This window comes from Thamnophis elegans, chromosome 2 (genome assembly GCF_009769535.1).
Source record: "Thamnophis elegans isolate rThaEle1 chromosome 2, rThaEle1.pri, whole genome shotgun sequence".
NCBI classification, from domain to species: domain Eukaryota; kingdom Metazoa; phylum Chordata; class Lepidosauria; order Squamata; family Colubridae; genus Thamnophis; species Thamnophis elegans.
The window spans coordinates 44,453,916-44,479,344 of NC_045542.1; the positions used below are offsets into that span (position 1 = coordinate 44,453,916).

General features: G+C 42.2%; 1 protein-coding gene across 2 annotated transcripts in view; it reads left to right on the forward strand.

Moving 5' to 3' along the window:
* TTYH2 (tweety family member 2) overlaps positions 1 to 25,429 on the forward strand; it is an 85,270-nt gene that overhangs the window by 14,893 nt on the left and 44,948 nt on the right. For both annotated transcript variants that reach the window (XM_032212155.1, XM_032212156.1), the window contains exon 2: positions 7,962 to 8,134. In XM_032212155.1, the coding sequence (XP_032068046.1) occupies positions 7,962 to 8,134 (173 nt within the window). The remainder of the gene's footprint in view (positions 1 to 7,961; positions 8,135 to 25,429) is intronic.

Consider the following 25,429-nt stretch of genomic DNA (forward strand, 5'->3'; position numbering starts at 1 on the left):
ATATGTGGTAGTTGTTCCCGACTCTGGGGGGCGGTGCTCATCTCCATTCAAAGCCGAAGAGCCAGCGCTGTCCGAAGACGTCTCCGTGATCATATGGCTGGCATGACTAAACGCTGAAGGTGCATGGAACACTGTTACCTTCCCACCAAAGATGGTTCCTATTTTTCTACTTGCATTTTTATGTGCTTTCAAACTGCTAGATTGGCAGAAGCTGGGATAAGTAATGGGAGCTCACTCCGTCACACGGTGCTAGGGATGCAAACCACCAAACTTTTCTGATTGACAAGCTCAGCATCTTAGCCACTGAGCCACCACGTCCCTATGAGCAGCCAATACATTTAAATAAATAAATAAATAAATAAATAAATAAATAAATAAATAAATAAATAAAATGTTATGCATTTCTTTATTTGGCTAAGAACATCTGGTCCATCTGATTACAGTATTTTGATACTGAGGGCCCGGTGCTGGACATTGTTAACATCTTTATTGAACTGTCCTTTATCACAATGGAATGACCGGAGGCTAATTGAAAACCATTCTAAACATTAATAAAACCTAAATATTATTTTTGGAATGCATTTAAAGCAGGCAGAAAACAGCTCGTTTAATTTACTCAAGGATGGTACTCTAGAAAAATAAAGAGAAATTTGCTCTGATATTTGATGAATTGGTCTGCTTCAACATGTCAAAGAAAAATGGTGACGTCTTAAAAGTCCCACAAAGTTCATACAGGGTGAGTGCAGGTCTTTAGGTAGCCAGATTGCAGACTATAGTGGCATTAAAATTCAAATCCAGTGCCCTTCATTGAGAGTACAACAAATGCATGTTTGGTATTGTAGAATGACCTAACCTCCCAGCAGCTTCATTCACACTTGCCTAGTTACTGCTGTCTTGCAATGATTGTCAACATGGAACATTGTTAGAAATGTTTTGCATGGAGGCTGCCACTGTTCTATATTGTCCTATGAGACTTGTAGGGAGAGACTGATCTCTTACAGCCTATGACAAATCCCCTTTTTTGTGAATTATATCCTCCAAGGCCCTTCATTCTTCACTGCAAAAGCCGTGGTGGCTCAGCAGTTAGAATGCAGTTTTGCAGGCTAACTCTACCGACTGCCAGCAGTTCAATTCTGACTGGTTCAAGGTTGATTTAGCCTTCCATCCTTGCGAGGCCGGTAAAATAAGGATCCAGATTGTTGGAGGCAATATGCTGACTCTGTAAACTGCTTAGAGAGAATTGTAAAGCATTGCGAAGTGATATATACAGTAAGTCTAAGTGCTATTGCCATTGCCATTATTTTCTCAGTTTATTTCTGTGCTTGGAACCAAACTATCTTTTGGCTCTGAAATGAACATTTCCTTAATTTGATTCTCTCTAGGAATTGAAAGTAGCCTGCATAGCAGTCCCTCTTCCTATTTAAAAAAAAAAATTAGGGAGGAGGGGCTAGATTGGGTTGAGCATAAACAAGTTGTCCAAAGACTCCAAGGGAGGCTATTGTTGGCCTGAGCCAAAATACAACTGTGTTTGTCAAGACTATGAGTATCCAATTGCCAAGACAAGGGGTACCATGTTTCTTAACATTCATCTGACTCTTGGGTGACATATTGCTTCCAAACATGTCATCAGAAACTAAAGCTACAGGGATATGTTTATATGCAGAGTGGAAAGCACTGTGATTAAAATAGCAACACCTGTGAAGTTGCTATGCACATTTTTTCTGATAATGAAAAGTGAGAAAAAATTCAGATTCAGTGGGTGGGCTTTCAACACTTAGGAAAACCGAGAAACTAAATGTGATGGAGTTAAAACTTTCCCACCCTTATGATTTCCCGGTAAAATCTTTGCTTTGCTTAAAAAAAATATAATTAGCAACCTAACAAGGGAAGACAGAGTCCATCAGATTGGAACATTTCAATTTGCAAGGATAGATGGAAAACTGGAATTTGTATAGTATGCAAAGACAATACACCCTATGTTTAAAATGAATTTATGGGATATACCACAACAGTCCAAGTAAGCTTCTAAAAAGCTCTTGTAAAATCTTTTTTTTTCCTGAATAGTCCACATCTCTGAAGATAGGCTTGAAAAAATTGAGTACATATTATAGTCATTAAATAGCTTCCATGTTAGAGGTGAAATTCAGCAGGTTCTAACCAGTTCTGGAGAACCGGTAGTGGAAATTTTGAGTAATTTGGAGAACTGGTAAATACCACCTCTGACTAGCCCCACCCCCATCTATTCTCTGCCTCCCGAGTTCCAGCTGATCCGGAAGAAATGGGGATTTTGCAGTACCATTCCCCTGGAGTGTGGTGGGAATGGAGATTTTACAGTAACCTTCTCCTGCCACGCCCACCAAGCCATGCCACACCCACAGAACTGGTAGTAAAAAAAATTGAATCCCACCACTTAAGAATCTGCACTTCACCTGCGCTCTTAGAAAGCGTATGCTATGTTGTAACAATAAATGCATGCACGGTACACGTACATAACATATGCAAACCCCTCTGACAGTGAAATCATGGCAACAAGGCTGAAAGTTTGAGTTTTGAGACCTCTAATCTTGCACGGGAAGTATCACAGTTTCCTTGTAATAACTAATGAAGTCTGGCACAGTAGTTTAACTGATGAGTATCTGGAAAGTTATTCGCTAAGTTCTCTGAGCTCTTTTTTGGAAGACAGGTAGTATAAATTCCATTAATGTCCTAAATAGTTCTGATGTAAATATCCTGGCAAGGAAACACTTGAAAGAGAGTGCAGGAAGCTGTAAAGATGCCGAAGATACTGTCATAAAGTATATCCACCGGGAAGGGCATTAGCCGTAGTGATTTAACAATAAATGAAAGAAAACAGTGAACAGTTCATTATTCTCAGCCAGCTACATTACAGGTAGTCCTCAATTTCTAACAGTTCATTTAGTGGTCATTTGAACTTACAACAGCACTGAAAAAAGTGACTTACGACCATTTTTCATATTTACAACCATTGCAGCATAACCATGTGGTCACATGATCAAAATTCAGACTCTTGGCAACTGAGTCATATTTATGACGGTTTCAGTGTCCTGGGGTCATATAACCTTTTGACAAGCACCGTCAATGGGGGCACCACTTAACAACTGTGCTACTAATTTAACAATTCAAGTGATTCACTCAACTGTGGCAAGAAAGGCCATAAAGTGGAGCAATGCTCATTTAACAAATGTTTCACTTAGCCACAGAAATTTTGAGGTCATAAGTTGAGGACTGCCTGTACTGTGCTCTGGGGAGTTGCAGCCTATATGTCAGGGAGGGCAGGTGTACTTCTCCACTATACACTTGGACTATAGATCTCTATTTGTTGCAAAACTAGATTCACCAAACATTTGTAATGTACAAGTAGTGTACATTACAAACTTTCTACTTAAATGCCTAATAGGCACTGATCTTTGATGTCAGTTGTGGCATCCCATCAACAATATTTCCCAGCAAGCCCTGATGATTCCCATATTGTTAATTGTAAGCAGTGTCAAATGTGTGCTCATCCTAGTTGGGATGCTCAGTGTCCCTCTTGTAAGGGACATAAGAAGTATATGTTCTATTACAATCAGTGGTTTTTTTTAACCACAATGTAGAACAGACTCCTCCAGAGATAGCAATAGCAATAGCAGTAGACTTATATACCGCTTCATAGGCCTTTCAGGTCTCTCTAAGCGGTTTACAGAGAGTCAGCATATTGCCCCCAACAATCTGGGTCCTCATTTTACCCACCTCGGAAGGATGGAAGGCTGAGTCAACCCTGAGCCGGTGAGATTTGAACCGCTGACCTGCTGATCTAGCAGTAGCCTGCAGTGCTGCATTTAACCACTGCGCCACCTTGGCTCTAGAGATCATTTGGCAATGACTCTGGCATCATTCCATAAGGCTGCTAAGATAAAAGTTTTATTCAGGGCACTTGGAGTTTGATGTTATGGTGTCGTAATTGATTATATTGGCAATCTGGTTGTTATTTATTCATTTTATTGTATTATTCTGTGTCTTGATGTATTCTGTTAATTATATACTGTTTCATTTGATGTAGTAAAATATCACTGTAAATTATTCCAGATTGGGGAAGGGAGGGGAGGGAAGGAAGAAGGAAGGAAGGAACAAAGGAGGGAGGGAGGTAAATACAGGCAAACATTCAGTAATGATATTCTATTTTCTTCACTACTGGTTTGGTAGCGGGAGCGTGCATATGCGCAGAAGTTACTTGATGACATCTGGGTAGGTGGGTGGAGACTAGCACCACCACCACTACCAGTTCGAACCGGCAGCATACCACCAATGCAAACCTTGACTTGTAACCATTCTTTTAGCAACAATAGCAGTGAAAAAAGGGACTGGTGACCATTTTCCACACTTAAAACTATTGCAGCATCCCGATGGTCATGTGATCGAAATTCGGACACTTGGCAACTGGCTCATATTTATGACATTTGCAGTGTCCCAGGGACATGTGATCACCTTTTGTAATGTTAGTGAGGAAGCCAGTAACTTCATTACTTTGTCAACCAGGGTGTTACTAACTTAATGACTGGATTCATTTAACAACTGTGGCAAGAAAGGTCATAAAATGCAGTAAAACTGACTCAACTGTCTTACTTAGAAATGGAAATTTGGGGCTCAATGGTGGTCATACATAAGGACTACTTGTAAGCAAATGCAACTTCTATGAAAAATAGAGATCAAGGTGGAAGGGTAGGAAAAGGACTGGAAATCACCCATCTGAAAAAATGTTGTGTGATGGGCCAATCTATTATCAAGTGTCCTCAACCTATGACCACAATTGAGCCCAAAATTTATGTTGTTAAGTGAGAAAAGTTTGTAAGTGAGTTTTGCCCCATTTTCTTGCCATGTTTGTTAAGGGAATCATTGCAGTTGTTGAGTTAGTAACACAATTATTAAATGAATCTGGCTTCCCCATTGATCTTGCTATTCAGAAGGTTGCAAAAAGTGTTAATGTGACTCCAAGGACACTGCAACTGTCATAAATGTGAGTCAGTTGTCAAGCATCCAAATGTAGATGATATAACCACGGGGATGCTGCAATGGTCGTAAGTGTGAAAAACTGTTATAAATCACTTTTTTCAATGCCATTATAAATAAGAATGGTCATTAAGTGAACTGTTGTAAGTCGAGGAGTACTTGTACATTCTGCATAACAGTTTAGTATCTTGTTCAAAGCCTTTAAGAGAAAGTAAATCAAGTGAGTCAGAATAGAGTTTATATATCTTGTTCCTAAACTGCATTATGCAGCAATAAGATTTTTCTCCGATCTTGGTATTTCCATTAATAAAACATCTACTTTGTATAGAAATGTAATAATGGCATAAGCTAAAACATTCCACATGCTTCAAACCTATAAGGTAAAGGTTCCCCTCACACATATGTGCTAGTTATTTCTGACTCTATGGGGCGGTGCTCATCGTTTTAAAGCTGAAGAGCCAGCGCTATCCAAAGACGTCTCTGTGGTCATGTGGTCGGCATGACTAAACGCTGAAGCTGCACGGAACGCTGTTACCTTCCCACCAAAGGTGGTTCCTATTTTTCTACTTGCATTTTTACATGCTTTCAAACTGCTAGGTTGGCAGAAGCTGCAACAATTAACGGGAGCTCACTCTGTTATGCGGTGCTAGGGATTTGAACTATTGAACCACTTTCTGATCGACAAGCCCAGCGCCTTAGCCACTGAGCCAATGTGTCCCCTTCATACCTATACTATATTGTAATAAACAATATATTTCGAATAAAAGTGTGGATGGAAGCAAAGGTTCTGCAAAAATGGGTAGGCTTTTGGAAAAACTTTTGGAAGTATTATCAAATATTACATTTGAAAGAAAGGCATGACTGATCCTGCTTTCTGGAACCAACTCTTCTAAAATATAAAGAACCAACATTTTAATAATCACAAAACATAGAAAGAGTTTTAGCAGAATAGCCTAAAATTTCTATGGCTCAAGAGATAATAACAGTGTACAGGCACCATATTGTGAGAGAAGGATGTGAGCTCTAACATGGTAGAACGAATTAAGGAACAAATTAAAGATTTATCAGAGGCTATCCTATTTTTTTTCCTGCTTAATTGGGGATTTCATTTGCATTTTAGCACTGCACTTTTCTTAATGTTTATTATGGCCCATTTGCAATCCTACAAATGCAGAATGGTTTATAACCCCAAAAATTGTTTCCCACGGTAAGAGAAGTCCATCTTTCATGTAGAGCATTTGGCTGGCTTCAGGCACTCTAAATGTAGTGTGCTTTCTGCCTGCAGAACTAAAACCACTTCCGTGTTACAGAGTTAACTGGATGATGGGTTGGAAAACATTTTTAAAAATCAGTAAATAGGCATTTGCATCACCCACCACAAGCCATAAGTGGTGCTTGAATTGGCCTATATTTGTGCAGCTATTAATGGTAAAGTTGCCTGAGGCAGAATTACCTCTTATAGGGGAATGACACTTCTGTTTAGGCACATAAAGTTTGTTAATGGTCATTTAATTACTTATGCCCAGCAAGTAAGACCAGTTCTTAGGATTTTGGAAAACAGCTGATGATTCATAATTATTTTCCCTTTCAACTACTCAAGTCACGAATGATTGATACAGTTGGGCATACAGCTGGTAGTGGCTAGTATCGCTAATATTTGTGATTTGTGTTTATCACACATGCATATTTGCAAATGTAATAAGCCTTAAGGTCTGAAATATGAACATCTTTTATGAAGATCATGAGTTCTAGTCATGACTTAACCCGGAAAGCCAGTTGGATGACTTTGGGCAGTCACTTTCTCTTGGCTCAACCCACGTAACTGGGTGGTTATTACGAGGAAAATAGGGAGGAGGCGAGGAGAAAAATGTGCTGGATATGTTAGCCATCTTGAGTTATTTGTAAAAATAAGAAAGGCAGGGTAGAAATAAATAAAATAAAATATTAAAAAAACACAATGAAATAGGATCATTTTTAACCTCCTGACTTTCCGAGTTTACAGGGATTCTTATTTCATTTTCATGAAATTTAACTTGCCATGTTTGTTTAATTACCAGAGAAGTATATATTTGATGTAGTAAATAAATAGCTGTTTAAGTGGATGCTGTAGCAGAATTTTAACAATTTAGTTGGCGAATTGCCAAATTTAAACCATGCAGGTTGGCATGTGGATGAAAATAGATCTTAACACATTTGATATCTTTTCTGTTTCTTTGCTTTCCAGTAGTTTAAGCAAGACAAATTCCAAGTAAACTTCGTTTTAAAAAGGCTAGTTTTAAATTAACTTCATATGCTGTGGTGTATAAGAAGTCCACTTGCTGAATCTTTTTATCCAGGGCTGGGCTGCTGGGGGTTCACAGGGGTTCGGGAGAACCTCTAGTTAAGATTCTGTGCAGTTCAGAGAACCTCCAAATCCCACTTCTGGCTGGCCTCGCCCACCCCTCCCCTCCCAGGAGTCCCCACGCAGCCTGTTTTGGATGCAGGTAAGTGCAAGACACACACAGAGGCTCAGAGAGGGCGAAATATGGGCCTACCGGAAGTTCGGGAAGGCTGGAAATGGGCCCGTTTCTGGCCTCCAGAAGGCCTCCGGAGCCTGGGGGGAAATGCCCATCCTGCTGTGGTGCAGGAAGCCAACTAGGCCACACACACCATGGCCACACACACCCAGCGAACGGGCAGAGAACCCCTTGCTAAAAATTTTGAAGCCCACCCCTGTTTCTATCCATCCTTTGACCATTTGTTTACAAGAGTCAAGTGATGATAAAAAGTAAGTCTTTCGTTCTGAAATTATGGTAAGACCAAAGCTAGAGATCAGCATTACGGCTAGTAGCTCTGGTTCTAGCATCAAATATACAGAATGTTTTGACTGGTGGCAGGAAAATGTTTTACTTGTGTTTTTTTTTAAAAGCTAGAAACAGAGGCTTAAAGCAAGTTCTCTCCTTCTTGTCTCATAGTCCTTGATCCTCTTGGCTCTGACCGGAGTTCTATTCTTGGGTCTCAACCTGGTTTTCCTTGGCATCTATCTCATCTGCCTATCTTGCTGCAAGAAGGGGGAAGAGTCGGAGACTAAGAAGCCCAATTCTTGTTGCATCACCTGGACTGCTGTGGTAGCTGCTCTCATGTGTTGGTGAGTTTTTTTTCAGTCTGATCTGTAATAAGGGTGTGGGAAAGCTTTGAAAGCTTCCTTCAGTGACAGCTTTTAAAAGTATCCTCTATGAAAAGTTGTAACTCAAGAGCCTTGGTATCCTGAGGGCTGATTCTCCTCAAGAAGTACAGCGTTCAGTTAAAAAGTGAGTCCATAGGAAAACCCACTGTTTTTTATTCTAAACTAGCCAATAAACTGGCGTTGCGCGAGTATTTATTTATAGGGAAAATGTCCGGACCAAACTAATTTCTAATGTTGGATTTTCCCCCTTACCAGAGGGAGCCCCCCTGTGGAGTACCATGAAGCTGTTCCCATGGCAACTCCAGAGCGCTGCACAATAGAAGCCATTTTATGGCAGTACAGTAGAAGTCATTTTAAGGCACAACAGGCTGTATCTTAAAAGAACACATACATACACCAATGGGTTTTAGGGGTGTCTTACCCCCCACAATATTTTTTTTCCAGAGAGTAAGTCATCTGTGTATCAAGTTTGGTTGAAATTGCTCGAGGCGTTCCAGAGTTATGCTGGAACACACATAGCCATTTTTATATCTATAGAAGAAGATGCTATAAATTTCCACAGAGTTTTCACCTGTTCTTGTGTAATAGTATATGATTGAAACAAAACAGAGAGTATAAAATCTGTGTGCAAGGAAACTTTCCCAAGCTGTCATGGATTTGAAGTTACTGCAAAATAAGATACTGAGTATTATTACCATTGCTTTTCTACTTTTCTTTCTGGAATGTTAAGATGGATGGTTATTGTGAAAGTGAGAGTTCATAGTATTATTTTTATTTAGTATTTATATAGTATTATATACTAAAATTATATGTTGTATAAACAAAGTGCTCTGCTTCTTTAGTTTATAGTTTGAAAGGAAAAGAAGTGTGACAATAGAATAACAAAGTTGCAAGGGACCTTGGAGGTCTTCTAGTCCAACCCCCTGCTCAAGCAGGAGACCTTATAACATTTGGACAAATGGTGGTCTAGTCTTTTCTTTAAAACATCCAGATTGGAGTATCCACAACTTCTGACAGCAAAGAATTCTACTAAATAATTATTCTGTCAGGAAATTTCTCCTTTCTAGATTGGTTCTTTCCTTAATTAGTTTCCATCCATTGTTTTTTGTCTTGCCTTCAGGTGCTTTGGAGACTAGGTTGACCACCCCTCTTCTTTGTGGCAGCCTTCAAATATTGGAAGATTATTATTATGTCACCCCAGTCTTTGCTTTCATTAGACGAAATATACCCAGCTCCTGCAACTGTTCTTCATGTTTTATCATCCAGTCCCCTAATCATTTTTGTTGCTCTTCTCCACATATTTCTAGAGTCTCAACATCTTTTTTATATTGTGGCGACCCAAACTGGATGCAGTATTCCAAGTTGGTCTTACCAAGGCATTATAAAGTAATATTAACACTTCATAATAACATAATAATAATAAATTTCCATAACTCACTCTACTTTCCTGACTTTTAACATCACATGCTATGACCTCAATACAAATGTCAGCTACTATACAGGTAGTCCTTGACTGATGACCACATTGGTATGAAACATCTATTGCTAAGTGATGAAGTCATTAAGTGAGTTATCATGTCTCCAAATCTAATTTTATGACCTTTTTTCCAGTGGTCATTAAGCAAGTCCAGTTTTCCCCATTGCTTGTTAGAAGCCACCTAGAAAGCTCACAATTGGCCATCACATGACCTTAGGATGCTGTACTTGCAGTAAATAAATGTCAGTTGCTAAGCGCCCAAATCACAGTTGTGACTGTGGGGATGCTACAACAGTTGTAAGTCACTTATTTCAGTACTGTCATAGTTCGAACTGTTGCTTCATGAATGGTTGTAAGGCAAATAATACCTATATAGGTCTGGCAACTGAACAAAAACTTACAGTGTTTCTGATGAAGAAGTAAACATTTGTTCCATTAAGCATTTGTTCCATGCTTTTATCATTAGTGAATATGTAACCATCTTGTCTTCTGTTGGTTGTTTTGAAGGTTCTTCTCCTGTGATTCTCCAAGTTATTTAAGCTTTTGCTTCCTTATTTGTATGGTATCTAGTATTTCATGATTTGTCTCTGCATTCTAAGATAGTATTAATTTTTTTTTCTCCAGCCACATAATTCAAAAATTATTTTTTTTCCATTCGGCTTTCCTGATGGTCCAACTTTCAATGAAGGCCTTGATAATGCATGGCTTTTGTCAGGCGTGCCTCCTTCAGTAACCAAGAAAGAAATCCTCCAACTCCATTGTTTGTGGAATTAAAAGTACTTTTACTGGTTATGAATAGATGGCAGAGAAGTAAAGCAAGGTATGAGTCAGAAAAGTGCAAAATCATACATATCAAACATTTGCCCAGCCCCCTCCCTCCAACCACCCCCACCCCATTGCCCAATCTGCAACTCCCTTAGGTGTCATGTGGGCTGCATCTCCAAGAACCATCATCAGTTTGGTATGCAGGACGGTTGGCCTTGACCAGGTCCAAACATCGGCCATCAGCATGCGCAGAAGATAGTGAGAACAAAACTCCCTTTTAGATTATCACTCCTGTACCCATCCCAAATACCATGTCCCCCTCCCCGTTTCCATGATAGCCGAAAGCAAGTAAATGAAGCAGAGGCTGACATCCAGCCCTCCTTCAGAAAGATATATCATCCCTGCAGAGTGAAAGAAAAAAAAACAATACAAAATAACAATATAAATATTTACATCTATCCTAACATCAAGGCTTATCGGGATAATTGGTGTAGAACTTCTGCAAAAGCTTGGGAGCCCTAACATGAGATTTGTTGACCCATTCAGCCTGGGAAGGGGGAAAATGTTTCCAGGACACCAAATACTGAATGCAACCTCTATGTTTTCTGGAATCTAAGATTTCTTTAACTTCAAAATGTTGCTCTCCCTCAAAAGAAAAGGGACTGGAGGTGAAGGTTGAGGCGGACGAATGGAAAAAGTGTGCTCCTGTTTCAACAGGTTCACATGAAATACAGGATAAATTCTAAGGTTCTTCGGCAATTCCAATTTTACTGATACAGGATTTATGATTTTCACAATGGGGAACGGACCTACGTACTTTGGGCCCAGCTTCTTTGATTTTGGGGTGGTTTGTAGGAACTTGGTGGACAAAAACACCCTATCCCCAACTTTGTATTCTTTTGGCTTAGTCCTTTTCTTATCCGCCTGTTTTTTGTGAGCCTCGTGAGCCGCATCTAATGCTTTGTGGGTCATGGGCAATGTTCCCTCCAATTTTTTTTCAATGTGCATGGAAAAGTATAGTGTTTGAGCAGCACATTTTCATGCCTGAGCACTTGATTTTCCCCAACTGTGTTGGAGCATCCCGCCTACTGCTTGTCATTAAAAATCACTGCGCGGCCGTTGGAAACTGTTGCGTAGCATTTTATTGTCATGTGTGCGGCTGCGCAGCTTAGAGGGAATATTGGTCATGGGCCAAAACTGGCAAAGTTGATCACTCCACTCAGATAAGGATAAAATTTGCGGCTTCTCTTGAGGCAATTCAGGAATCGGTACAAAGTCCTGACCAAACACAACTTTGAAAGGAGTCATGCCAGTACTGCTGTGAACAGAATTATTGTATGCCACTTCTGCATGCAGCAACAGTTCAGCCCAATTATCCTGTTTATAATTGATGAAACATCGGAGGTACTGCTCCAAAACCGAGTTAGTCCGTTCACAAGCCCCATTAGTGTGAGGATGGTGGGCGAAGCTTAACCCTTGGGTGGAGCCAATCAATTTCAGGAACTCCTTCCAAAAGAGGGAGGTGAATTGAACCCCCCCTGTCCAAAATAATGTGTTTAGGCACTCCATGTAACCTTTATAGATGTAAAATAAACAATTTAGCCAATGACTTCGCTGATGGGATCTTGGAACAAGCCACAAAATGAACCTGTTTGGAAAACAGATCGGTGATAACGATATTTCCTAGACTTTCTGGTAACTTGACAATAAAGTCCATTGATATCTCCTTCCATGGGGCTTCAGGACAGGCAACACTTTGTAGGAGACCTTGGGGCTTCCCCGGTGGTCTTTTTGCTCCCGCACAGACGGGACAACTGGCTATGTAGGACTCAATGTCTTTTTTCAATGAAGGCCACCAAAATTGTCTCTTAATCAAATGCAAAGTCTTTACAAATCTAAAATGGCCCGCCATTCTCGAATTGTGAGCCCGTTGAAGAACAACAGGTTTCAGGTCAGCAGGAACATACAGTTTAGCCAGTTAACCTACCCAAGCCAGTCCATCCTTCATGGTGCATTCATCAGAATGTTTGTTGAACCAGTCATCGGATTCAAGGCCCTCCTTGAGTTTGTTCATTAGGCCCATAGTCACATCCAAGTCACTGGGTTTTGGCTCCTAGTAACCATTGGGGCAGCCAAATTTTTAGCTGGGATGACTGGATGAGCCACGCTCAGCCTAGAGCTGTTGTCCTGGGGAAGCCTGGACAAGGCATCAGCCATAAAGTTCTCCCCCCCCCCTTGTAAAGTTGAAACGGTTGAAGTGCTGTGCCCAATACACTTGTTTAAGCAACAGCTTACCGTATTTTCACCCATATAACCCGCCCACGCAAATAACCCGCCCACGCGAATAACCCGCGGGTTTTCGGGATCGTGTAAAATATTTTCCGTATACCCCGCCCACGCATATAACCCGCGACGAGTAAGAGAGAAGGGAAACAGCTGAGATGGGGGGGGGAAAGAAACGGAGAAAGAAGCCTGTGCAAGCTGGGGAAGAGGAAAGGAACGGAGGAGAAGGAAACAGCTGAGATCGGGGTGGGGGAAGAAACGGAGAAAGAAGCCTGTGCAAGCCTCCGATCGTGTAAAATATTTTCCGCATACCCCGCCCACGCATATAACCCGCAGGGGGCGCTGTGCATGTAAAAACCGCATATAACCCGCAGGTTATATGGGTGAAAATACGGTACTCGGGGTTTTCAACGCTTCTAAATTTTTATGATCAGTCCATACTTCAAAAGGATGTTTCGCCCCCTCCAGGAAGTGTTGCCAGGTCATCAAAGCCCATCTGACAGCAAAAGCTTCCTTTTCCCATATGGCCCATCTCCTGTCTGTCTCTGTAAGCTTACGTGAGGCCTTGACCAAGTCCAAACATCGGCCATCAGCATGCACAGAAGATGGTGAGAACAAAACTCCCTTTTTGACTATCACTCCTGTACCATATATTCCCACCCCAAATACCATGCCCCCCTCCCCATTTCCATGATAGCCGAAAGCAAGCAAGCGAAGCAGAGGCTGACAGCTTTGTTGTCAGTACATATCTCCTCACTTTAATCTTTTGAGTAGATCTATCATACTGTTTCTCCCCAGCAGCAAATAACTTTTTATTTCATGGATGAAGTTATCATCCTCTTAGCGAGAAAGATAAAATCTATTTCTTATTCTACTACTCTGCCTATTTGTATGGGCTTGGCTTTGTAATAATGTACTTCTTTTAATATTCAGAAGGAGACTGATTTTTTTTAGTCTTCTCTTTCTCCTTTAACAAAAGACTCCTTAGGCATCAAAGTTTTATCATTAGCATATCTGATGCTGTTGAAATTTCTTTCTAGAATTATAATTTGAAATTCCATTTCCTTTACTCCAGTGTCACGTTTATTTCATTTATATGCAGAATATAAGGGGGCAATAAAGCAATGTCAGTGCGCTCCTCCATTTGGGAATATTTATTTGCTCCATTTGCTTTGATTGCTTCCTAATCAGCCTGTACATTGTTCAATAGGCAGATGTGATCATTTAGTACCATCCTATTTTTAACAGCTATCAATGATATCTTGTCATCTACACCAGGGGTGTCAAACTTGATTACATTGAGGGCCACATCAGGGTTGTGTTTGACCTTGGGGGGCCAGGGTGGACGTGGGTGGCTCGATGCACCTGTCAGGGGTGCCTGTGGTGGTCCGAGTTGCCAGGGTTCCAAGTAACACCCCAATGAAAGAAGACTCCGAGGTTTGGAGTTCCTCCAAGTTCTATTTTATTAGAGATGTCATATTGGCACATCTGGGAAAACCCGAATCTGAAAGCTTCCAGGTTTTCCCCACCCAAGTGAAAGTCCAAGCCCCTGCCCAGCACCCACATGTCCATCACGTGGCCCAATCAGGCACCGTCCCAACTGGAGATGCCTCCCAGTCATACCCCTCCAGGTGCAGGGCAAGATGTCCTTGACTCTCTGAGAAAGGAATGTTGTTATGACTATATATCTCCCCCATAGTCCATATAATCCCCCCTCCCATTTTCCCACAGCATTAAATGTGGCAGGTTGGAAGTCCCAATGCAAAAGATGGCTTCCAGGCCTGACACGAGTGCTCTGCCAGCGAAAATGGGCTCCCTAGCTCCATTTGACTGCACGCAGCCCTCCCGAGCTCCGTTTTTGCTGGCAAAGGCACTGCAGGCTGGTCCTTTGCTTCCAGGGTGGCCCCATGGGCCAGATCTAAGCACCCCACGGGCCAGATCCGGGCCCCGGGTCTTGAGTTTGACACCCTTGATCTACACAGTTAAAAGCAGAAAAAGCAATAAATATTCTTTTTATGAACCCTCTTGCCTCTTCCATTACCCATCAAATGTTAACAATGCAATCTCAAGTGCTTCCTACCCTGAATCTGGTTTCTGCCTCTAGTAGTTCTTGTTCCATGGGCTAGAGATACCCTAGCGCCGTGATGACGAACCTATGGCATGCGTGCTACAGGTAGCACACAGACCCATATTTGCCGGCACGGCAACCCTCAGCTCCATTGCTCATGCACGTGCCAGCCAGCTAATTTTCGGCCTTCCAGAGGGCCGGCGGAGGCCGTTTTTGCTCTCCCCAGGCTTCAAGAAAACCTCCGGAGCCTGCAGAGGGCAAAATTCCCCCCCACACACACGCACGGGGGGTTCACGCTCACATGCATGGGTGGGGGGGTCGTGTGTGCATGTGCAGGTGGGCGGGCACGTGCACGCGATAGCACATAATTTTGGCATACCTTTAGAAAAAGGTTAGCCATCACTTCCCTAGCAATATTGTTCTTTGTGCTTGTGCCTGTTTTAAAGTTTTTTATTTTTATGTTTTTGTGAGGATGCTTTTCAGAAAGGCCGCAAGTTTTGATCACCAAGAAGTAAGTGGTCCAAGAAACAATTTTTATCTTGGGCATCTGACCTGAAAGATGAGCTCATCCATTTATGGTGATAATCAATTCACCACAACATTTCAATGCTTTCAAAGAAACTGTCTTCCCAATTCTGTAAATGAAATGATAATAATGGTTCACCTCACTATCTTTCTCTTAGCCAAGTGCTTGATTACCTGTTCTTTTTTCTCCCTGCTACCCATGTAAAGCACAGAGTCATTGGCTTTACTTCCATGCCTGACTCAGAGAAGAAGGCGCATTTGTAGGTGCCGCAAAGCTTCACATATGATTCTTAAGTTTTCCTTTAATATTGCTGAGAAGTCTTATTGTACTCCAGTATTCATCTCCCTTGTAGAAAATTCCTAGAGGCTAAAAGAAATCAAACACTGAAGGGATCTGTTTTACTTTTTCTTCCAAAGGGATGGCATAATTGGTTTCCAAGGGTCATATGATCTTTGCATATAAGGCTCTGAATTAGAGGAGAATGAAATTGGGAGCCTCAGGAAAGAGAGATTATATCTTTGTCTCCTGGACTCGAATATGTTCATCTAAACATTTCCTGTCTGTGTGAGACCGTCTTCACCATCCCCCTGAATAAGACGGTTATAGCCATAGACGCTGCACATGATAGGAAATCTTATCCTCATGATTAATTTAAACCAAGATATGAAAATGGGCAAGTAATCCTATCAGCCCTTTGATAAAGCTAAGTGGTTAAACCAGGGTTATATCATAGGAATTGTCCATATAAATAGGACCTAGTCTTCTTCAGCACCTGAACATCCATAACAGTTTAAACTTGGAAACAGACAACTGAATTTTGTTTTGTTCTGTTTAGAAATCTTTTTTTTTTGTATACATTTTTTATTTTATTTTAAACATCATCTTCCATTAAGCAGTGTGTTGTCTGGATACATATATTTGTGCTAATATTTTATACAATAACAATTACAAATTACAGCTATATTTATTATTTTATCTATTCTTAACTTAAGAGTAATACTAATATATACCAGGCCTAATACTATAACAATCCTCTTCTTAACTTATTTAACTTTGTTAAAACATTTTCTCTGTTTCACTCTTCTGCTTTTTTCCACTTTTCATATTTATTCTCTAGCCACTGATAAAATAATTCCCATATATTGTAATAATCAGATTGTTCCTTCTCTTTAATTTCAAGTGTTAACCTATTTATTTCCACACATTCTAATATTTTCCTAATCACATTCTCATCCATAGGGATATCTTCATTTTTATGTTTAGAAAGCTGAGGAAAAAGAAGATCTTCAAATCTTACATTACATGCTCTGCAAGATCAAGGAATATTTTACCATCTTATAAACAAGACTATTTCTCATCCTAAACTTACATAGAGATGGGGGTCAAATGTTGCTTTCTAAGGCCCAAGTGTGTGCATATGCAAACAACAACAGCTTCCAGTGCCTTTTGATATTATCATTCTGTTTCCTTTGTATTGGGTCAGTTTAAATGTAAAACATTAAGCAGCTGATCTTATTTTACTCAGCAACCTATAAATTGATGCACCTATGTTCCAGGTGCATCATTGCCAACACCCAGGCCATACATTGCCAAAAGGCATTTAGTTTATCTAAAGGCTACAGCAAAAGCTAAAGATTAGGAAGAGTTAAACAAAGTCCAGACAGAAATAAGACAATACAATACAATAGCAGAGTTGGAAGGGATCTTGGAGGTCTTCTAGTCTAACCCCCTGCCTATGCAGGAAACCCCATACCGTTTCACACAAATTGCTGTCCAACATCTTAAATACTTCCAGTGTTGGGGCATTCACAATTGTAGGCCTTCTCCCGCTCAACCCCTAATCAACCTGGTTCTGCTAAACCACTTTTGCAACTTTCTTGAAAGCAAACAAATGATGAAAGACAGCCACAGTTATAGCTCACTGAACTTAATGAGTGTTTCTGTTCCTTTTTTAAATTTACCTTTGTATTCCTTCCCTATTTCTGGATGGCGTATTACGCATCTATGTTGGCTGCTTTGGACCAACACTAACCAGTTATTCTGTGCGATTTCTTGTCTGGAGTGGCATTATACTTTACAGTAAAGCAGAATACAGAAACATAGGATGAAAGAATCATGGAAGAGTGATGCACTTTGCAAGTAGTGGCAACGAAGAATGTCTTCTGGATATGTTTAGTTACTTAACAGCTGTCATTTCTAAGTAGCAAAATAATAGGCCTGGCTAGGTCCCAAAGGTGCTTTTTTCAAGAGGCAACTGGACTTACTGGTTTTTCTTTGAAGATGTTTTGCTTCTCATCCAAGAAGCTGCTTCTTCTGAAGATTCTTGGATGAGAAGTGAAATGTCTTCAAAGAAAAAACAGTTGCCTCTTGAAAAAGCACCTTTGGGACAATCGTGATCTGGATGACTGAGAATCTCCATAGACATTTAGGCCTGGCTAGGGTTGACAGGAGTTGTAGTCAAACATTTGAAGAGCTGCAAATTGGGGAAGCCTTTTGTGAAATTATATAAAGTGGCAAGAATTGTTCACTGTCATGGAAAGCTGAATTTTGAATATTTTGTCTGACATTTCCTCCATATCACCAATGAGAAATAATCACTTTTATGCAAGAATAGCCAGAACATTAATTATAGGTGTATTAGAGAAAATAAACTCTTTTCTTTCATCATTGATTTTTTTAATTACTTTATTTCTATGCTGCCCTGTTCCAAGCAGATTTGATGTTTCAATTGTTTATCACATTTTTGCATAAAAGACTGGTAATAGATGTGCCCTAAATTTATCTTGCTATTTGAGACGTTCAAACAGTAGCTAGCTTCATACATTTCCATGTATTATTCTGACTATGTTTACTGAGTAATCACAGTGCCCAAATTTATATATTAACCTGCTCAGGATTGATTCTTATTGGAGCAGCAGATAAAGCCTGTAAACATGAAAGTGTTGTGTGAAAACATGAACCCGATAACATCTTTAATAAAAATCAAACAAACTATGGGGTAGTTGAGCACAGTAAGTAAACCAGGCCAGTCAGATTACTTGTTGCTTTTATTGCTAATGTTTTGGTTTTTAGTCTTTTTAAGAACTTGCAATGTTAGAAATAGGTGTTCTGTTTCACCATCTGGCTAATCTTAGCAAAAAGCACAGAGGAAATGACATCCGCATATGTGCTTCGTATATTTCCTTCCATGTGTTTTCTGATGGGTTTTCATTGGATTCTACTGGTTGCTCTTCTATAAACACTGTTCTCAATTAGATCATTCAGTTACTTGTTCCAAGGCTTACAAGGATTTTAGTTCTTAATTGTTTGAGAGTCATCTGAGCCTCCAAAGGTGAAGGAGGGTTCCCCACTCCCCACCCCCCTCTAATTCTCTTTGCTGAATAGAACTATCTGTATTTAGGAATAAACATAATGATTAAACCAGCATGCGCTTCCCATGACTTGCTTCCTTCCCCAGAACAGAGGCACGTGATTTCCAGACCTTCGGGCTGATTAAAAACTTTGCAAAACCATTTCCATGGAATCAGATAAATGTATGAACTTTGAACAAATAAGATGGGGAGAAAGCAGAGAAATAAAATGCCTAAGTACTTTTAAGTTCCCTAGGGTGCCTTGATTGCAGCTGCTTAGTGTAAGGAGCTGAAATCTGGTTCTTTGACTTTTAAATGAATAGCAAAGACAGTCTGAATGAAGTTTATACATATTATGTCATATACCTAACTCTGTCTTACTTTCTTCTTGCCATGTGCTTAGAAACATCAGTGGGGAGTCTTGATATATGATCAAACTTAAATTTTTATTTGGCATGAATCCTCTCTTAAAGTTCCATTGACTTGACATGTTAGATTTTAAATGAATCATTGCTTTATAACATGCTATCACAACTTGTTTTCCTTTTGTTTTTGAGCTGGCCCTTGATAATGTTTATTTATTTGCTCTATGGAGATGAGAAACACAAGATTCTTTTAGGTTTACTCCTTAACCTACTTACAATTGAGTGAACAGTTGTTATATCTAGGTTACAGATATCCAGATAACCATTAGGTAGAGGTAAAGGTTCTCCTTCCACATATGTGCTAGTCATTCCTGACTATAGGGGGCAGTGCTCATCTCCATTTCAAAGCCGAAGAGCCAGCGCTGTCAAAAGATGTCTCCGTGGGTCATGTGGCCTGCATGACTAAAAGCCAAAGGTGCACTGAACGCTGTTACCTTCCCACCAATTCCTATTTTTCTACTTGCATTTTTCCATGCTTTTGAACTGCTACATTGGCAAAAGCTGGGACAAGTAATGGGAATGCACTCTGTTTCATGGCACTAGGGCTTCAAACCGTTGAACTGCCAATCTTTCTGATCAACAAGCTCAGCATCTTAGCCACTGAGTCACCTAGATAACCATTAGATGGCAGCAAAAAAGTATAGACATATTAATACTTTGCTCCTATCTAGTGGTCATCTGGATTTTTGCAGTCCAGTATATGAATCAGACTTGCCTTTCTATATGTAACGTGTGGATGACTTTGAGGGACAAAGGGAAGAGATGTTACCTAAGAAACAGACAATAAGGTTGACTAAATAGTCAGGGAAAGAAACAGGAAGGACTTGCCTAAGTGGATAAAACCCTTAGAACTGTGGTGGGAAGTTTGTACTTTCATACTTACAAAAGTCTGTTAATGTATTTTACATTATCCAATGAAAATTATCCAATACAGTTGGCAATGGGCTGTTACATTGTATAATGTATTTCTATGATATAGAATTAGTTCATCTAGTTGTGTTTTCTGACTGATTTGTCAGGGAGAGCTGATATAAATCTCACAAATCTACATAATCCACCAGCTATCATATAACCATCTTCTCTTAAAAGGGAAGGTTGGAGACCAAATGAAAATTATCCAATACATTTGGGCAATGGGCCACTGAGTGGGTGAGCCACTGCCTTTTTAAAAGATGGTGGAACCATCCCCATCTCAAGGAAGAATTCACCACCATTAGCCAACCAAGAGGGGCATGGATCTAATGTACAGATAAGCAAGCTGTGCATTAGTTTCAAGTGCCCTGTCTACTTCATCAGGATCAAGCTGCTCCTAAAGAACCAAGCCATACTGAACTCCAGCCACCACTCTAGTTCCAAGGCTAGAGTCCAATTTGAAGCAGAATCAACAGATGCCCAGCATTTTCCTCACACCAAACTTGCAGAAAAACCTCCAAGTCGGCTCTTCCCAGGAGGGCCCTGTAATGATATGTGGGAGTGATCTTGACTACAGGTGTCAAACCTGATCGCATCATGTGACGTATCATGATGTTTTTTGCCTTTGCAGAGCTGGGGTAGGCGTGGTCTGACACTCCTGATCTTGACAGACAGGATATATAGGGTTAGATAAAAAAGTAACTGAACCCACAGCAGCAATCTGGGTGGAGGAAGAGACTCAGAATGTGGGTGGGACAAGAGGACTCCCCAGTTTTTTAGGCTGCAAAGGAAACGGGGAGAAATATACTTCCAGATTTGCAAGATGTCACCCTTCAAGGTAGACCAGACAAGAAACAACACCAGATGAGCTAGTTTTATTTTATTGAAAAGTTATAGTCACATAATATTGCAGTCACATGTACATTTAATGATCATTTCCAATATAAGGAATATATTGCAGTCGCTAAAGGAGAGAATGTGGTGTTTAAGGCCTTCCAGAAGAAGAAAAGAGTCAAAGTCATTCATATTACTTGAGGTGACACATTTCCTAAATTTATAGGTCTGACTTCTAGCCCAAACTGCTTGCATCTCACCTGGAGGATTCTGAACAGATTCTTTCTAGAGAATTAGCTGAGCAGACAGAAACCTGCTTGATTAAGAGTCACTCACTTAAGCTCCCACTACACTGTGGTGGGATTTATAAATTGTGTCAGGAAGCCAAGTGGTAACAAATGCAGTGACCACAAGTATAGATGCAATACTCTGTATACAATCCTGCCTTTAATCTATACCTCTGGTTTTATTGGGCTGTAATTTTGAATGCATATTGAAAATGGAATAAATTGTAACTTGCAATAATGTAATAGAAACTGTATGTTTTCAGGTAGAATCGAGGGAGGGGTTACGTGTGGGTATTGTCACAGCCTGATTGGTCCATAGACTGAGGGAAATTTCTTTAATATGCCTCCTTTCCCATTGGCTCCCAGTTTCCTCTCAGTCTTTTGGTCTAAGCACTGTTGTTTTGGCTCTTAGGTAGGAAAAATTTATAAATTCATTATAATTGATTATTTGATTCGATTGATTGATTTCTCTAAATTCCAAATTATATCAGCTGCAGCCCCAGGAGCAGTCCTTTCTGCTTCGTGCGGCTTGGGAGAGCCCTTCGGGGCATTGCCCTCCCACTCTGCGGGCCAGGAGCCCTGCTCTGATCCCTGGGCCAGCAGGGGTGACGGACTTTGAAGTGCAGCTCCCAGGAGCTTGCTGCAAGCTGCAAGTTTAAAAAGAGACTCCGCGGCTTTTTTTCCGGTGCTGAGAGCGCACTGAGATTCCCCAGCGCCGTCCTCCTTAACTCAATTGCTGCCTTCTGCCATGCTGTCCCAGATCAGCAGAGGTCTGAGGTGATTAAGGACAAGCCGCGGCACTTAAAAGGCAAGCCGCGATCGTTCCATACATCTCGGCAGTGCTTTTGGAGGCTCCAGCGGCCATTTACACTGTGTCACATGCGGAAGGCCACCCGAAGAACCATGTGGCCACCCTCAAGTCCCTGCATCACGGCCACTAATCGAGGCTGGCAAGACATTGCCCTGAATACAGATTCGCAGTTCCTGCAGGCCCAGGCACTAGTGGAACCTACAGTGACCTTTGAATCCGGACACGTGAGTGTTGCGATGGCAGAAAGATCTGAGCCTCCGCAGGCCCCTTTAGAGGCCTCCAAGGAAGGCAGGGAAGACCAAACAGATAGACCCAGAACCAGGGCTGCAGCCTCCAAACCTATGGCGGCTCAGCGCCCTTCCAGAGCAGCAACAAGGGATGAACGTAGGAGAGAGAGAACGCTGGAGAAGACCATAGCCAGAGCAGAAAAGCAGGCCCAAATCGCCAGGCCCTGTTCGGCCAGCAGATCCAGGTCCCCCATCAGGCCTTCATCCACTCATTCGGGCTCTCCCCCTAGAGGGTTTAGTCATTCTTCCCCTTCAGTTTCCCCATCTAGATCCCATAGGTATTCCAGGCAAGGAGTTTCCCCTTCCCCTTCTATCTCTCCCAGAGCCGTTGGGGGTGGGGATGCGGACCCCTTAGAGGGCCCTTCTAGGTCATACCACACTTCTGCAGGGACAGCCCCCCAGGATCCACCATTACCAGGCCTGTCGCAGGAGGATCTTGAAGACCTAGATCTCCTGCCTGAAAGTATTAAACAACTCATTTCTACAGCCATCTCACAAGGCATCGCCAGCATATCCCAGAGAGACAGGGCCCCTCACCCTGGCAGGGCCCCAGGGGTTCATAGGCAGCAGCATCTCAGGCCCCCATCCCCCTCCATGGTCAGCGAAGATTCCATTTTGGGGGAGGACAATCACTACAACATGGACTTCTCAGAGGATGAGATTCAGTTCCTCCAGATCCCCCCGCCTTTCCGGGTCTCTTTCCACCAGCCATATTTACACAAAGGCAGGAAAACCACTAAGATCAGAACTGGGGATCCGATGGTTCCTCAGCCTAGGGACCCCAATCTGGCTACGTTTTCTAACACCGCCACAAACGAGGAGATTCCTGCTCTCCCCCCCCCCCCCCCCCGTTCCTTGAGGTGGTAAAGAACCAGTGGGCCCGTCCTTCCACCTTTTCCAATCTGGGGAGAAACGATCGCCGCTTCTACAATGTGGAGCAGCCTTTTGCCCAGGCCCTGCAATTGCCAGCAATTGATACACCAGTAGCAGCTTTGGTTGCCTCCTCCCCTGTAGTCTCTGGGAATGCGGCTGATAAGATGAAGCCAGAGGACAAGCGTGCGGAACTTACCTTGCGTAAGAACTTTAACGCCTCTGCCTGGGCAATGAAATCGGCAGCGGCGACCTCTTACTTTAACTGCACGACCGTTATGTGGCTCCGTCAACTCCAGGACCATATTCTGATCCAGGATGAGCAGTTGCATCAAGACATAACTAAAATTATAGCCACCTCTCAATTCTCAGGTGATGCAACCCTGGACACCGTTAAATTTGCCTCCAGCGCTCTAGCCACGTCAGTAACCTCCAGGCGCTTGTTGTGGTTGTGCAGTTGGCAGATGGACAACAAGGCCAAATGGAATTTGGTGGTGGCTCCTTACATAGGCACTAATCTTTTTGGGGAAGCTCTAGCTCCTATCTTAATAGAAAATAAGGATAAGAAGAAGGTCCTTCCATCTAATGCCAAAAAGGCAGACTCTCGTCCTGCCCCCTATCGGAGACCCTCTTATAGAGCACCCGAACACAATCACCAACAAAGATACAACTCCTTTAGATCAGACATAGAGTTCCAACGCCCGTCTTACGATGACTGTAGCAGGTACCAAGGTCAGTGCAGGTGGCCCTTTCGCAGGGGTGGGGGGCAGCCGTCCCTTCCGCAGGGGGAAATGACTCCAACCCGGATCTTCTCATAGGCGGCTGCCTGGCTCATTTTGCGGACCAGTGGGACAGGATCACCATGGACACCTGGGTCAGATCCACCGTCAGGCTCGGCCTGCGGCTAGAGTTCCTCTCCACCACCACCCCACAGCTCTTCAGAACATTCCCTCCCTCCCGGGACCCAGAACACGACGCCTAATGAATCTGGCTATAAAGCATCTTCTCGACATTCAGGCAGTGGAAGCGGTTCCACCGGCGGAACGCAGGTTGGGCCATTACTCCAACATGTTCGTAGTTCCAAAGAGCTCGGGGGGCTGGAGGGCAATTCTGGATCTCAAGCGCCTGAACCAATATTTAGTTTAAAGGCACTTCAAAATGTCGTCCCTCAGATCCATCCTCCAAGGGATCCGTCGGGGGGATTACTTGGCCTCAGTAGACCTAACAGAGGCCTACCTTCACATTCCAATTTTGCCAGCCCACCGCAGGTATCTGAGGTTCTCACACGGGAACCTCCACTATCAATACCGCACTCTTCCCTTCGGCCTGGCCTCAGCTCCTCATACCTTCATGAACAGTGGTGGGTTTCAAAAATTGTTCAAACCTACTCTGTGGGTGTGGCCTCCTTTGTGGGAGTTGCTTGCCATCCATGTGACCGGATGGGAGTGGCTTGCCACCCATGTGACCAGATATGAAGATGCCGACGACACTTGTCAAAACCACCTTAAATTACCTCACACACACCACTGGCATGCATAAGAATATGATGTAAACTTGTTTTTTAAAAGACATCTTTGGTTTGCGTTAAAACAACTTCAACACATGCAATGTGTTCTGATTTCACCACAAATGCAGTAATCATCCTTACCTTTCACAGAGGCACTGAGTTTTATAAATATGAGCATGATAGTGTAGAATAATCATATCCAAGGACCAGTGGTGGGTTTCAAAATTTTTTGGAACCTCTTCTGTAGGCGTGGCCTGCTTCCGGGTCCACTGGTGGAACCTCTTCTAACTGGTTCGGTAGATTTGACGAACCTGTTCTACCGAATAGGTGCGAACTGGTAGGAACCCACCTCTATTCATAAAGGTCCTCACGACTTTGGCGGCTCACCTCCGCTCCACCCCGGTGGAGCGAGTGTTATCTGGATGACGTGTTAGTTCAGGCAGGGTCACACTTTCAGGCACTCAGCGACCTTCACCTTACCATCCAGTGTCTCCAATCCCTGGGGTTTCACCGTCAACTTCCCCAAAAGCCACCTCTCTCCATCCACACGAAATTACACCTAGGGACAGTGATAGATTCAGTGGCAGGGATAGTCCAGCTCTCTCCAGACTGGTCAGTCTCCGCCAGCTAGCAATCAAGGTTCGCAGAAGTCGGTCAGTTTCCATCCTGACCTTGTCTCAGTTACTTGGCAAGATGGTCTCGTGCATAGGGATAGTTCCCTGGGCCCACCTGCACTTACATGCCCTCCAGTGGACTCTAATCCTATTCCAGAAAAGGAAGATGAGCAATTCCCTCCGAACTATCTGTCTCCCAGCAGACATGTGGCTGTCCCTCCAGTGGTGGCTATCCCGGGC